This window comes from Anguilla anguilla, chromosome 10, assembly GCF_013347855.1.
Source record: "Anguilla anguilla isolate fAngAng1 chromosome 10, fAngAng1.pri, whole genome shotgun sequence".
Classification (NCBI taxonomy): domain Eukaryota; kingdom Metazoa; phylum Chordata; class Actinopteri; order Anguilliformes; family Anguillidae; genus Anguilla; species Anguilla anguilla.
In genome coordinates, this window is record NC_049210.1 from 37,113,875 (window position 1) to 37,130,285 (window position 16,411).

A 16,411-nucleotide genomic window follows, 5' to 3' on the forward strand; every position below is an offset into this window, starting at 1 on the left:
CTCTTGAGAAACGGTGCTTTGCAGGGAGTAGAGTCTTTCATTATTTCATGACTTCAAAAAGGTTTGCAGAATTACAGTGTGCAGCATATGCTCAAGCTTCTAATGTCCCATGCGTGTCCCTTGCACAACATGTGGATGAAGTAAAGCACTGATACTTGGGTGTGAGCTCAGTGTGCCCGCAGTGTTTTTCCTCAACGCTGATGCTAATATCATTACTTTTTGCAGTATTTGTACACATTTTCTAAAATCCAGAAATTGTCAAACATTTAATGATGTAGCAAAAGCTACACCAATTGTTTAACATATTTTGTGCTTTGTTTGACCCATGACCTTAGTCTTTCTGAACACTTCTCATGTTCCCACATGCATATGTCTAAAATAACATCCAGGAAAATTATTTTTTACTTCGACTGACTCTTGGATTTGGTGTTTCTTAATCCTTCTCTTGTTCTTGTGCTTGCAGTCAATCGCAGGTTTGAAGGTAACCAGTCATATAATAACTGCAGCGGCATGTTGTAAATAACCCCTTTTTTAAGCATAATTTTGAATTTAAACCTTGATCTTGGAGGGTTAAAGGGTAACTTTTTGCTTTGTGTGGTATTACTTATTGAACTGAGCACAGGTGAATGGTATTTTGCGTAACTAAATTTAAAGTGAACTTTGAAACACTCATTCCATTTAGCCACCTTGGTTTTATTTAGTATGAATTGTGTGTTTGTAACTGCCTGTTTGTTGGAAGATAGTGGCACTTTATAGGCTTTCAATTATCCAGCAGTTAAACTCTCGGTAGGCTTTAGAATAAGCTTTTTATATGAGCTATAGCACGTCTTCACCAGACGTCTTGCACACCGAGATCGGTTAGTAAATGTTTTGCCTGAATTGTGCACCCGATTCTCGAACAACACTGTGCGCAATTGTGTCTTGTACATGCCACTGTAATGGTTTTAGTTTGTTTTAACTTGGCATTGTGTGAGGATTTAATGCCATTCCAGTTTACAAAGAGGTATTTCCTGCACAGAAGGGGAAAAAAATCATTATTGCAGAGTGTGTCTAATTCGATTGGCTGTGGGTTGTTTTATGGTCATTAAATTTTAGTGCTTCTGCTACTGTGTTATTGCAGTACTCGCGTGGAACACAAGATGGCAATGTATACATTAGAGACTAATATGAACTTTATGAAGGATTACCGTTTATGATTCATCATTTGTCTAAATTGATGCCTAATTTACGGTACCTCATGCAAATTTGATTGATTCATACATTAAAACTACATCAATGTACTTGACTGCTGAAATTTTTTAACTGCTCTGCTAATTACTGACAGCTGAGTGTCATATACAGTATGTATGTCAGCACACAGAGCTGTTAAGGTGCAGGAATCACTGCCTTTGTATACGTTGTCATCTGTGCAGTACACAAGGGCAATGTCTTTGTTTTTACCATAAAGTTTATGTTCTTAAAAAAAGCAATTAATGTGTTTGGACATTTAATTATAAATGTTTAACCAAACTGCAGTTGAGCAAAACTTTGGGATTAGTCTCGGATGTTGGCATGTAACATTGAGTCATGCGTGTTGTCTACAGTTAACTTATGATAGGACCATTGCAGAAGTGGCATGTTTTTGGGATGTAATAAATGTTGGTGTGATGATGACTTTCATTACTTAAATTGGCAGGCACTCACTACTGGGGAAATGATTTGAAGAGATAAAGAGTTTGAGGAAAGAGTGATTGTGTGTGCAGAGATTGTAAACTACAAGGAGAGGTCTTCTTTGATTCGCTGAACCCTGGATTAACAGTGCTGTAACGGTTGGCTTTTGGTAAGCTTTTGGGGCACCCTTACTCCGTGGTCAGAATTTTGATCTAGCGGTCAATGAATGCTAGCAACCATGTTCTCGAGTAAGGTCTAACTGCAAGGTTAAATGTCTGGGAGCAAAGTTAACTGTACATTGATTTTGTTGAGTTAGTGACCACAGGCATTTACTTTGCTGTTATTCAGGTAGCTCTGAGACTTTGGCTAGAAATTCGGAAACACGGAATGTTCCAGAGTTCCATTGCACTGTTGAATGAAGAGCTGAACTCACTTTCCACCCACACCACAGATGCAGTTTGTGAATATTCATGAAGTGGCACAATTGAGAACAATGGCAATAGCAATGGATATTTTGTCCTTGAGCATTCTGAAGAACATTATTGTATGGTAATATAACACTAGGAACTCCTGCTGACAGCCGGAACCTCCCTGACTAAGGAATGCAGGAGGTGACCATCTGGTTATGATATAGAATCCATGCCCGCACTCAGATGTACAACCCCTGTCCAACCCTCAGCAGGTCACTGATGAAACACAATGAGCCAGCCACTTAATTTCACTCAACATTTATATGAAATGATGTATTTTTAAAATGCAAAGACTCGTTCACCACTATTCCGCATACTCAGGATTATTATTGTCTGATAAAAACTCATAAATGTTGCAAAAATATTTTTTAAAATTAAGAATTTAATTGGAATAATTAAGATGAATGCCAGGTGTACCTTCTCTATTCCTGCCAAGAGACCAGTTTTCTCCTGTTTCCTCTTCCAAACCACAAAATCCGCATTTTGGAACTTTCAGTCAAAATGATTCATTTGGCACTCTGATACAGACAGCATTAACTAAATTAAACTGATGAATGAGTCATAATGAATGACTAGTGACTGATGATGTCTCTGGTGCATATGTAGCCTATGTTACTCAGCCATACACGTATTGCCTACTGTATCCACGCTCGTGTCTATGGATCGTGGCTGGATGGGGTGGAAGCTTTAGAAATGGAAGTAGTCCTTTCTGAATGTGCTGCTGAATAAGAAAGTTAAGAGTTGCAAATAAAAATAAGTGGAGCTTGATTTAGAAATGTAAAATATTGCCTTAATATTGACTTAATAAAGACAGGTGGAGGCCTGTATTTTATAAACCGTATTTGACTTTTAGCCTCCACTGTTAGACAGTTATTTTGGAAGATCCAAGACCTTTGATACTGCTCTGACCCGTAAATAGATGGTAAGTAGAGGCAGTTAAAAGTAAATTCTACTGCTTCATGCGTTCAATCTCCGAGATTATTAGCTTAATTTTTCAAGTTAATCGCTGTTGTCTGAAGCATGAACAGAAGAAGACAGAAGACCCTAATTGTTTTTTCCCCATTGCGTTTATTTATTTAAACATTACCGGGGAAACAATAAACATTTCACGTTTGGTTTCTCAAACAAAATAATAGCACAACATCACACACTTTTGACACCGCTGACCCGATCTCGCGGCTGCTTTCAAATGCAAGGTTCTTTTTGATCAGTGGGCTTCTTTCGGAGACAAAAGCATGCTGAGGATCAGATTCTCCCACGTGACCCAAAGGAATCTCAGCACCCCGGCACCCAGTTCCCGTGCTCAGTCTAATTTGAAATTTAAATGCATTTTAAAGAAAACATTATTTTTATTCTGTTCTTCAGAATTGTATCGAGTCGTGCCATTGCAGCTGCCCTAGGATGTTTCTGTTGTCCTTTTTTCCCCCCGTAGCCTATTCAAAGTGTAGGTAGGCTATAGCTTGGAGGCACGAATGTGGGCCATTGCAATTGGTAACCCACAGTTGGATCCGTCCAGACATGACTTTGTGAATGAGTGAAGTGCTAGTCGCTTTGAAGAAGAGCTGTAAAGCACAGCTTTGCTTTATCTACAGGAAAGGGGATAGCTATAGCTGCATCAGAAGTTTGCGCTAGAATCACTCCTACCGTGATGTGTGTGGGGGGCGTTCTTTGGAGTTAAGCAGACCGGTAGCAAGGCTTCGGTAGTTTACAGCTATATTTTATTCCGCAGCTCGCTAGGCTGCCGCAACGCAACAGTCGCAAGTGGACGGCGCTTGAACTGCACTTATTACAACAAACAACTGATCCTGGGTCATGCAATTTGACTTTAAAAACTACACTTTTTGTCCCGGAGAAATGTGTCCAGCTTTGGAGCTCCGTTGACTGCGAACAGTTGGACTGCATTCTGGAAATAAGGCACCGTGCAGAGCGGATACTACCTGCCGTCCTCGCGATTAATTGAACAGTTTTATTATCTTCTCTGTCTTCATAACAAACATTACATCACGATACCCGCAGTTTCTGGCGTATTATGCTACCTGTGTAATTTAACAATGACTGGTATGAATTGCAGTTCACCTTTACTATAGAAAACGAGTTTACTTTTGCTCCGCTGGAAGTATTTCGTAGCATATATTTCAGGCAACACTATGGGCTTTACTATATGGATAATTTTTGTGGCTTTGATCGGAGTTGCCACCATCCCTCTACAAACTGACGGTGGGTATTAATCGCGTTCGTTAAATAGAGACAGTAGCGGCTACGTAAAATAATCCTGCATCATGCAGTAAGAATGTATGCAGTCCATAGGTCCGAGTTGTACAAAGAGCAAGAGCAGTACAATGCATAGATGATCGATTGTGTTGTTTGCTACATTTTTCACGACCTTAGGTGTACGGGTATTAGGCTACACTTATTTTCATATTTAAATCTTTTACACGAATTAATGGGATGGTTTATGTCGAAATTGATCCACAGGTAACATGAAGGTTTCGAAAGATTATTTTTGGTCTTTATTTTAGATTTGGCTCCTTCAACTATGATAAAATTATCTCTAGCCTTCTAAAATGAAAAAAAAAAAAATACTTTTTTGTATGTATCTAAGTTGAAAACGAATAGTTGGCATAGCCTATCGTGCATTGCAGCGGCAGTGATGCTAATTTCTAGGTGGAAGTAATCTAAAATAATCCATCCCAGTTCTGGTACAAAAAGTGAACTCTCAAATCGTTATTACAATTTGTTTTGAGATTCCAATGATACATTCATGCAAGTTTCACTGCATAAATTGTCCCTGAAAAGACAGCAATTTTGCATCGATGCACGTCCAATCATCGAAAAAACATTAGGCATAAAGTTTTATTTAATAAGCGGATAAGCGGCGAATAAAAGCCAACCATGTTTAGGACAAACACACACACGCGTATCTCGGAAATATTTTCCTTATTGGCTCATGCATCGTTGAATTAATTTAGCACTTTCGGTTTCATTGCTCAGGTCCTTCAAATATGAAGTCAATCAAAGTTAGCTTGCTTTAGGATTTTGGCGGTTGCAGTGAACGGACGCAATTATCTTTTCAGCTCTACCCCAGCTTCACGTTTTTTATTGGAATGCTGCTTCAGGATTGCGCACGCACCCGATGATTGACAAGCGACACAAAATAGCTCCGTGTTGATGGCAGTGTTAACTTTTAAGGCATCTGAGATCTAAGCGTTCACGCAGTGTGTAAAGCTTTACAAAATGTCAGAATCTGCACTTTACGTTCCATTATCGGCTAAGATAATAATACTTGTGCGATGATTTGAAGAAGCACATCTTTAGCTGGATTTACCAAAGGAATGTTGCACGTGTTAGCTCCATTGCAGAGAGTTTACGCTATTTAAAATCATATGTCATGGGAATCAGAAATCAGTTAAAGGCAATACGCCCAGAGTCAGTGAAGTACAGTGAGTCTGTGGCCTATGTGAAGTGGCTATGGGTGAATAAAAAGTGGTGACTCATTTCATACCCTTGGTTACTGCTCTCCAGTACAGCTGCCATATCTCATCCGTCAAAGCCTGACTTGCTCCTGTGTAATAATGTACCTTCAACATTTCCCAGTCGTTTACTATCGTTCCGTCCACTTTCTCTGAGGCATGCACACACAAGGATGTTTGTCTTTTCAGCATCCCTCTGTAATTGAGGAGAATGATCACAGACTCTTTGATGTCTTGAATCATGCCATATTTCATGTTAAGGTGCTGTTAATAAAATAACACAAATTCTGCTGTAGGCTTTTCTCTCCAGGTAAAAGGTGTTCTCGGATGTTCTGAAGCACAGAACAAACAGTACATGCCAAACAGAGCGAGTATTGAACATATAATTAACGCACTGCACAGAAGAATGCACTTAAGAACTTACCACAAAATTGGGAGAACTACAGTATTGTGCTTGTTACTGCATTTGTACATACCCAATGTCTTACCTAACACTTGAGTATTAAATTAGCAGGTGAAGGCTATAACCTCCTTATCCTTAGACCACCACCACTACCAGCACCACAAGTATTAGTGACATGACTCTCAAATGGTTACAGTTCTAGGTCAGTTATGCACTTAACCTGTCTGAAGTTTGTGTGATGTCAAATGTGTATTTTTAATAAGGATGGGAAAGTGTGTCCAAGGTGGAGATATTAGGTCCACAGTGTCCTGGTTTGCAAACTGAAATGGCTACTTCGTTATAAGCTTTGCTGAGCTTTAGAATTGCACAAACAGCTCCTGTGAAAAGAACGGTTCTAAAAATGCAAAATTCTACTGATGGTGTCCACTTTCTAGTGGAATATTTTTATAGCCTCAACAAATTCAAATGGTTTTACCCCATTGGACCAATTACGGTTAATTAATGAAGCTATGCGGTTTTTCATATGGCTGAATGACCTTTGCTTTTGAGCTTGTCCCCTGATGGTGCCTTTTCTCTCTCCACAGGAGCATGCCTCTATCAGGGTTCCCTGTTTGCGGTAGGTAGATTTTCTGATTTTCACTCTGATATTTTTACCTGTCTTGTGTTGCGCACATGCACACACACACACACACACACACACACGCCCGCACACACACACAAAGGCACACGCACAGTGCACCTGCACCCTTGCCTCTGTTGATTTGTTATCACGCCAGGTCATCTACTTAAGATGCTGAGTCCTTTGTCACAGATAATGCTCTGGCACGGTGTCACGGCGCTGTCTGTGAAGGCAGAGGCTAATAGCACTCACCTATACACTATCCTTCAGGATTGCTTTACATAATAGTTGCTTGAGGTCTGCGCGACTAGACGCGCACCATAAATAATTCACAGCCGCTGACTTGGTGAATGTTAACAGGGATGACCAGATCATGGTGTTTGATGGATCGGTAATTTTCTCCCCGAGAACCATTGTGGTTTATGGCGGTACACAGGAGAAGGTCACAGTCATTTGCAGAGACACAGTGTGACAGGTTAATTGCCACACAGGAAGACTGAACTGCTTTTTGATCTGGCTGCTAATGGTAATTCGGTATAATGTAAAAGCATTTTTATCTTAAATTAATTTTTTTTTTTTCTGCGGGTGCCTGTTGATTCTTATTTATTTATCTATCTATCGTGATTAACAGAATAGAGTTTAGCAAAGTCTTTAAACTCAAATTTTAAGAGAAAATACTGTAAAAGATGTGCAGTTTTTGTACGGCCATATTCTCTGTGCAGATGCTGTAATCCAAAGAGACAGTGGCATAAATTAATGATTTAGCAAATAGTTGAGGGGTACCTTGTCTATGAAACCAACACAAATCCTAGCTGCAGACATGTCTTTACTCCTGTCTGTAATTGAATGGCTTTCAGGTATGAATACCTTTGTAAGCGAGAAGCACAATTATGGAGAGAATAGTTATTTAGTTTTTGTTTGAAGCAACTGGTTGTTTCTCCAAACCCCAAATCTCAGCCACGAACATTGTTTTTAGAGGAAGCAGAGCACTTTACATGGGGCTTACGCTAGACTTTAATGGCACACAGCGGCCAAATTCTTGCCCCAGCTACTATGTAATGACCTTAATTACAGTAAGCATAAGTGTAGACCAGCAACTTCCCCTCTCTGTATGTTTAAGAACGCAGTCGTCAAGTTGAGTGGCGCTTTCCCATTCAATCTCTTTCAACCATCCGGTGGCCCTTGTGAAGGTAACCATGGTGATGTGGGGGAAAAAGGGGGCGGGGAAACGGGCAGGTGGAGACACGGGCATGTTGTGACACACTCAGGAAGAGGCCCCTTCGAAGTTCAAAGACAAAATGTACCAACAGCTGGCGAGGGTGCCAGGAACTACCGGACAGATGATGTGATTGGTCAAACAAAACAAGGATCGACAATGGGGCGCTCTGCGTTCTTAAAGTGTTGTTTTAAACACCCGGACAATGCGCTGGAACTCAAAACACCCTCAGAGGGGGAAGAAGGAGCAGGGAGGGCATGGCCGGGCTGTTTTTCGCACGGTGGGTGGCTCTGGTGAGGAGAAAGAGCTCCCCTGTGCTCTCGGCATCTTTTTGGAAACGCAGCCAGGGCAGAAAATTCACTCGGGTTGTTTAGTCTGTTGGAAAATTAAGCAGAGGTGGGGAGGGCAGTGTTCCTCGCTCACCTTGGTTAACTTTCTCATCTTGGGCCGACCCAGATGAGAGGAGACAGCTGTCTTTCCACGGGCTCGGGGGGGGGAAGGATTTCGAGAGGGGTTTTTTTTTTTTCTTTTTTTTGCAGCTGTGGTAAGGGCGAAATCAATTATTGATCACTCTGTACTGTTCTTCCTTCTTAATTAAAGTAGAGTCTTTGTGCATTCTGCCGATACCAGGAATGGATTCGGTGAGAAATAGCGGGTTCCCAGCCATGGAGGGCTGCCGTGGGTGACAGCACCAGCTGCACCCTAACATGACATAGACCCAAGTAAAGGGACAGCAAGCTGATACTTTGAAGTAGGTGATTTCAGGGTGTCTGAATGACCTTTCCTGAATGCTTTCTAAGGAAAAGGCATACTAGTGGGAGCATACTAAGGCCAAAGCAATATTAATAAGCAATATTAACTCCAGTGTTTGTCTTTTACCTCTATTAGTTTTCTTAAAGTTCTCCAAGTAAGCCCAGTTCTCGAGGGGCAAACATTGGTGGTGAGGTGTGTGTGTGTGTGTGTGTGTGTGTGTGTGTGTGTGTGTGCGCGTATGTCTGCAGGCATAATGGTGAAATAATGCTGAAATTTTCATTCAGGGCTCTATAAACACCCCTGCACCATTCAGCAGTGCTCAGAGCGTCCTCCTACAACATCATACGCGTTTACTATACTGTATCTCCCCCTCCCCAACAAAAAAAAAAAGCGTTAGGGAGCACTACATCCAAATATATCAGTGCTCTGGGGCATGCATTCCTGGAATTGCAAGTAAGCACTCTTCCCTGTAGGGATCAAAATGTAGGCCAGGGCTAGAATGGGACTGTTTAAATCAGGACTGTCCGATCTTATCCGAAATGAGCCGGTGTGGGTGCAGGTTTCGGTGCACTACAGCACTTATTCAACTAAATAACTAGTCATGGTCAAGTCAGGGCTTCAATCAAGACCTTTATAAGTGGAATCAGATGTCTCAGTGCTGGGACAAAACAAAAAACCAGCACCCACACTGACACTTTGCAGATAAGACTGGAGATCCCTGGTTTAAATGGTGTACAGCGTCAAGCTTTTCAGCAGATGGAATTCTGGGACACTGTGATCAACTGGCATTCATCCTATGGTTGATTAATTCTAGGGATGTACTGATGGTACAAGCTGTTGTGAGGTTTTGGGAGATGAGAGGAATGAGAGGGGAGAGGGCGTTGAGAGCGATTTGCATGTGAATGGATCTGTACATTTTGCTGTCGTTGCAACTGTTGGCATTAACTTGCCTTTTGATGTATATGCAATTATTTGCTGTTGTCTGAGATTTTTAATTTAACGGGTGATTTTTACTTTAATGCAGACTATATGCTGTATTTAAATAAGTTCATGTGAAGATAATTTAAAAATATACATCATGTTGAGAAATATTTTGCTTGAAATACATGAATACATCGTCGATATGATTGGATACAATTATGTTGAGGGAAATTAAAATTTTCTTTACTTGTCATGGCAGCTTTGTTCATATTATATTTCTACTGTAGGACAGTCTCAACAACCACTTCCAATGTCCAATGTACCAGAATGTCTTTATGATTTGGTTGTTAATAGTTAATGTTCTCATTTGGGTAAAGAGTTTGCAACTGTCCTGAATCTGATGCAAACACACCATTGTCTTACTATTGCAGCCAGACAAGAACCACTAAACCAGGAATTCCTTATGAAAACGCTTGGCCTGTATATTGAAAATATTTGAATAAAATATATTATTGAGATATTGCAGCACTTCAAAGTGAATGTGCAAGTATACCATTTATTGCCACTTTCAGATATTGCAATATATATAAGTTGGATTGATCAGTATAAACCAGACAACTCTGGTCCATGGGGGGTGGAGGAGGGCTGCGAAGGGTGCAACACTTCCCTGTGATAAGATATGAGCTGCTGTATGACTTCAGGAACCCCAGTGCTGACCTGACTTAACCTGCCTCCATGCAGAAATGCTGACTGTTTCAGGAAGTTATCTTCTGCCCGAGCAGAGAGAGTCAAAGCAGGACAGGTGGATCAGCTCACACGCAGAAGCCCCCTCTGACATACATCGGCCATATTTTACATCAGTGGTTCCCAATCCTGTTGGGGCACTGGAGCAGGGTTGGGCACCACGGTTTTACATCACTGGCTGCTGCTTCTCCAATATTCTCCTGTGATGTTGCTCATAGTTGGTTTGTTCAGCACCTGTCCGGCATTGCATTATGTGTTGCACACGGCAAGGTTTTCTGCCAATAAAGAGCAGGTGATATAAGTATGTCTGCATGCACAGCAGCAGAATTATTTTCCTGTTAGATATATAACGAAGAAGTTACTCTTCTCTGCTCATCTTAGCGTAATTTTATCTCATCTTTTGCTCTCTGTCTGGAATGTTTGTGCTCCTGATTGATTTAAAAAAAAAAATATTGCACGGTGAAAAATGTAATGGACAGCAGGAGAGATCAAGAGACTGTTAAATTAAATACGCCAACTCACAATAATTGTTCACTGGTGCATGTTTTGACTATTCAAAAAGGGGTGTTGAGTGGAACGCTAAATGCAGGATTATTGACTGAGTAATTGATTTCCTCTGAAAAAAACTTGGCCGGGACTTTGCTCCAGGGAAGATGAATACTTCTGTCTGGGTACAGCTATAGCTGATTGGCAGTTTTGGTATCATACCAAAAGTGATGATAGCCCAGAGATGAATGATAGGAGATGCAATAAGAGTTGTTTCTAATCTCAGCAGTGGTATTTACAGTAGAGCCCCAATGCCAGATTTGGAAGATATGTGTGATATGCAGTATGTGTGCTGAGATATGCAGTATGTGTGCTGAGATATGAGTGGTCCTCAGATGAAATGTGGAAAACTTCACTGTTGTGAGTAAACAGCATTTTTGAGCCCTTGCATATATTAACCAGTTTTAAGTGGTTCAGCAAGCCAGTGGAGTACTAGTGATGATTTTTTAATGTCTAGAAGGGGTACGAGGGTACATAGATTTGAATAGGGACCTAGAAAAAAATGGACAGAAGGGAGATTTTTTTTTCCTCTGCTGTGTTTGAAGTTTCCCAGGGGCTGTAAACTGCCTGAAGCAGTTGCTCAATCATATGCTTGTCTGGGTAAACAGCCCTTGAGTCTTAGCGTGTGTTTTCTGGATTGTGCTCAATGGCTCAGTTTTACAAGTTTAAGAAGTTGCCGTGTTTTGCAGACCGGCTGTTCAGTCATAAAATGTCTCACTATGAGTCCTTCTAGCAGTTAGAGATTTGCATCGTTATTGATTTCAAATGGTTCAGTGAGTAATCATAGCTTCCTCTATCACCATCAAAAATGAACTTGGCCTGGAAGTGATGACGTCAAGCAGGCAGTAGAGTGTAGGTTATGGTTGCCGTTATGGTTTTTTTTTTTTTTTTCAGATTCATGTTGGTGCAAATAGACACTTTATATTTATTTTAGCTTCCTGTCACTATTTTACAAGAAAAATATACAAAAACTAAATGTACTCATAGGTTGAGCAGTATTTGATCCAAAAGTGCATTGTTTGTGTTCTTCAAATAAAGAAGTGTTCTTTCAAAAAAGTTTTTTTGGATGGGAAAAGACAACAGGCTAATTGCTTGCAAAAAAAGAAATAATTGAAAGCTTTAACAGAGTTGTACCTCAGTTGAGAACAGTATTACCCACTATTATCACCGCTGCAGTACATTTGCCCATATCTGGACAGCCATTGTGTTTGTGGTGGTCTGTGGAGCAGCACTAAGCTCTTGCATTATCACAGGCTAGCCAGCAATGTTGGAATGGGTGCAACCTTTGGCAAACACCCAGCTAGGCTAATGGGCAAACAAACCAAGACGCTAATCCCCTCCAGAGCAGTCTGTTTCTGGCTGGTAGATTCTTTTCTGTGCTGTTTGCCTGGAAATGCTCTCCTTCTGTTTCTCTGTGCGCCGGCGTAGCCTTTAAGTTCTCAGTCTCCGGTAAAAGTATGTCCACAAACTGCAGATGATTATCGCGGCGCCCTTTATCACGCCGCGACCCACCCCCCCATTTTGGCTCATCTCTAATCAGGCCCGGCCTTTGTGTCCCTGTGACGCAGTTGCCAGCTTTGTGCGTTTTTTTGGCATCCGCCACCCTGGCGAAGAGGAGCGGCGTCTTGTGCGGCCCCCGGCGTTTAAGAGGCTGGATTTCACACTCCCCTGAGCCCATTGTCTTCCGGGACGGGCTGCGGAGAGGAGGCGTCACCTCTTCTCCTCCTGGCCTCGTCTGCTGCCCTCACTGTCATTTCTGAACAAGGGTTCCGGAGACGACGGGCTCGTCTCCTGTCTGTCGGCCATTGTGTCCGCCGGTAGCGCTGCTAGGCCAAGACACGCTGGCCACCAACACAAAAAAAGTCTGGTAGTCAAAGGCAAGGAAATCCCCAAATCCCCAAATCTGCCCAGCCACCTGTACCATTAAATCAGACTGACGAATAGTAATAACCTTCCACTTGAAACAGGAGAAAACACACTGGTAAAAGGCATTACTTTCTTTGTCTAATTTCTTATACACTAATTTTAATATCAAGGGACACAGTCACCCTAATTGTACCTTTTATGGTTATGTGTCCTCTCGTATTAGGTTTGAACATGCTTCCAGCATGCCTCTTCCTGTGTCCATAGTGCTCACTGTTGGTTCTGCTCTGTACTATGTGTCTTTGATCTGTCATTAAAAGGTAACTATGGCACTTTAGAGCTCTTCAGTCGAATCGACCGGCGTGGGCAGGCTCCTCGGGGGAGGAACCAAAGCAGCTGCCTCTCACCGGCACTCTTACCCTCTTAGAATGCAGCTGTTGCAGAAGACCCCCCCAAGGGCCATTGTGGTGTTGTTCTACATTACGCAGCAGCCACGTTTGCTGATGAGTTCCATGTGGTTTTTGGGGCCCAGGAAAAAACCTAAAAAAATTTTTACCACCGTTTCGGCAAACCCCGATCCCCCCTGTGTATGTGGAGTCCTTTCGTACGGGTGGTCTGCGGTCTCTCACTGATGAGTGAGCAGACTGCGCATTTGCCAAAGTTCTCAGGTCTCTCAAAGTCTCTAGGGTGTTTTCTGAGAGGGAACAAAAATCTTTCACTCGCCTGGCTGTTATTATTTAACATTCATGTATCAGTAGGAGCTGGAAAATGTCCCCTGGCTCAATTTTAGTAAGCATTAATAAAAGAGGAATATAAAAGCCACTTGGAGTAGGACAGACCAAATGCAAAACAAGCAGATGACATTTAGAATGCTGAATTATAAATGCCTGGCATATCCATCAAGGTGCTTTTCCTCAGTTTAATTTTCTGGGATGCGCTCAAGGTGCCCTTAAGGAGGTTTATGGCCTCTTTGAAGGTGCATTGCTTTTGGAACTTTATTTTCCCCTATGGAGTTTATAGTATTGATGATCTAGAGCTCGCCAAAACAAAGTTCTTTTCATCTGGACATTGCAATTTTAAAACAGCCATTTCAGAAACCAATTTCCAGTATTGCTTTGAATGCTGTAGATAACTTTTTGCTAATGTATTTCTGTAGCGTATTAGTTTCATGCTAGATATTGTGGAACTATCCACAGGTCAATATTCAGGCCACCAAACTGAAAGAAATTAGAGTGGCATACCGGGGGATAGGTCCACACATACATGACACTACCTCTGATTTCACCACTTTGTCAGTTGGAACTGTTGCATGAAATTACATTACAGGCATTTTGCAGAGGCTCTTATCAGATGCTAGCATTTACATTTACATAGCATTTACATTGCATCCATTTATACAGTTGGGTATATACTATATATACTGTAGCAGTGCAGGTTAAGTACCTTGCTCAGGGGTACAACGGAAGTGGCCTACATGGGAAAATCGAACGTGTGACCTTTAGGTTACAAGGACAGTGCCTTACCCATTATACTACACTGCCGCCCAAATTGTTCTACACTTTATGCCCATAACTGGCCTCAGTCGCTCATTTCCCTGTGCCTAATGACTGTCTAAGTCTAAGCCTCTGTCCTGGGCTGACGGGGGTGGATGGATGTTAGCCCGAGGAGGTGCGCAGCCAGACGAGGCCTGTCTGGGTTATTCCGCGGTGCGTTTGAGGCGAAGCGAGAAGCAGGCCCTGCCGCGGCAGGCCCCACAAGTCGCCGGGATTGAGTTTGCACACGCTTCTTTTGATTCGCAGCGAGATTCCCCCCTCATTGATTGCACCAGCCTCTTGCTCTTTTTTTCCGTTGTGATAAAGGGAAGTTGGAACCGTTCGCCTTTTGGGGAAAAAAAAAACATCCATCATCTTGTTCTGTCTGCCCTATAACTCTAGGATATACAGATCCTGACATGTTTAATGTGTAATTGAAGAGCATAAGTCACTGTCCCAATTTCTTTTGAGGCTGCTATTCTTATGTTGCTGTGTAACCTTGGTGCTGTGTATTGTGGGTAAAACCTCTGGGTTAGAACTCTAAATAAGGTAAGTATGGCTTACAAACTGAGCCAAGTTGTTAAGAACAATCCTTTTTTGTCATGGCACTTGTAAATAGGTTCAGGCACTGAGACTTGTTAAATAAATTTCTGTTGCTCAACTACATATACATTTTGTCGCCAGAATGTATACTGAATAAAGTAACAATGCTTCCTGTGAGAAATTCATGTTCTCCAGTACCTAAACAATTATGTGTAAGTAGAGAGAAAACAGAAGAGGATGTGCAGTTTTGTATGGAAGCAGAAGTCTGGGTGCGCTTTGCCTACTAGTTAGTTTAAGAACCTCCTGCAACTCATTTTATTACCACCCTGTTTGAGTTCAAGCACCATAGAACAAACGCTGTCTCACCGAGTTTCAGACACTGTGCAGATGTGGAATGACAAGGTCTGTCTTGTTATGTCAAGCCCTGGTTTTAAAGGTCCCCTTCTAATGCACCTGATGTTCTGTTGAATGTCCCTACCCAAATTATGTCTCCGGATACACTGCTCTAAGAAGTAGCTCACGTTGATTGAATCAAATGAAAGATCTCGGCACCTGGCGTACTGTACAGTGCGTGCGGTGTTCAGCTTGCACACGGCATTATAAGGTGTTTACATTGTAGTGCACTTTGTGCGGAGGTTGGATTCTTTCTGAGGTAACAGTGAAGACAGAAGGAATTCCAGCTGACCTTATTAGGGTATTATTAAGAAAGTTGCACCCAACTGTGATGTTTTTACCGGAACTGTTTTATAGGACCTCATGGTCAATATTTACCTGTTTGCCTTGTGTTATGGGACCCCTCTCATAACGTAGTAAGGAAGCCCCATGCTGGTAGGAAACACTTGTCATTTGGGATTGGTTTTAAGAATTGCTGCAAATAGGAAAATCCTTAAAAAATGGTCCCACACTCTTTTACTGTACCAGTATTAAAAGCTAATCTGTAAAAGGGATTTGTTTCCAAATCTTAAACCTTAAAGGAGAACCCTACATAAACAGTGTGAACAACAACATAGCAATAATGCAAATACCATGTGTTTGATATTTAGGTTCAAGGAGAAAATGCAATAAGTAGATAACTGTGATTGCTAATGTGTATATTCATGTAATAATTGCAAAGCACATATCTGGGTGTAAGGGCAGTTTCCCATATGACTGTGTGTGTGGATTTATGTTCAGAAATTAGTTCTACAGTGGGATATTTTGAGTTAGCTAACTTTGTGAGTAATAAAATAGTCTAAGAAGTAGATAAAGTTGGGAATGGAACAACCTAATTGAAAATAGGATACAACCCTCTAAGGCAAACTCAAAAATATGATTTTTACTCACCAAATTATGGACTTAATTTTAAAATCTTATTTGAAATGGACCTGAGGCAAATATCATTTTATCGCTTTGCCTTCATCATAGAGCTAATTTCAAAATGACACTGATAAGTTTGGTAAGTTTACGGTCACTTCTTAAAGCCCAATTAGCAATTCAAAAGAACCTGGGAAACAGTAGCGGGGGATGTTTTGTGTTACAGCCCTGGCTGACTGAAGTTCTCACAGTGTGCCCCCACCCCCTCCTCCCCCTAATACCCCCACCCCCAGCTCCCTGTTGCCAGCCCCATGGGGTGTCATTTTGAGGAGGAATCTGAGAGCTTTTTGGCACACAGCAAAGACAAGAGAATGAATGTGTGGAAGCT

The 16,411-nt window shown here is 41.6% G+C and overlaps 1 protein-coding gene across 3 annotated transcripts in view; it reads left to right on the top strand.

Annotated features, from left to right (window-relative positions):
• Positions 1–3,371: 3,371 nt before the first annotated feature.
• fras1 (Fraser extracellular matrix complex subunit 1) overlaps positions 3,372–16,411 on the top strand; it is a 114,719-nt gene continuing 101,679 nt past the window's right edge. For 2 of the 3 annotated variants that reach the window (XM_035379760.1, XM_035379763.1), the window contains exons 1-2: positions 3,373–4,337; positions 6,578–6,609. In XM_035379760.1, coding sequence (XP_035235651.1) covers positions 4,268–4,337; positions 6,578–6,609 — 102 coding nt within the window. In that variant the 5' untranslated portion in view covers positions 3,373–4,267. Of the gene's footprint in view, positions 4,338–6,577; positions 6,610–16,411 lie in introns of all 3 variants that reach the window. The other variant, XM_035379762.1, reaches the window with a different exon arrangement.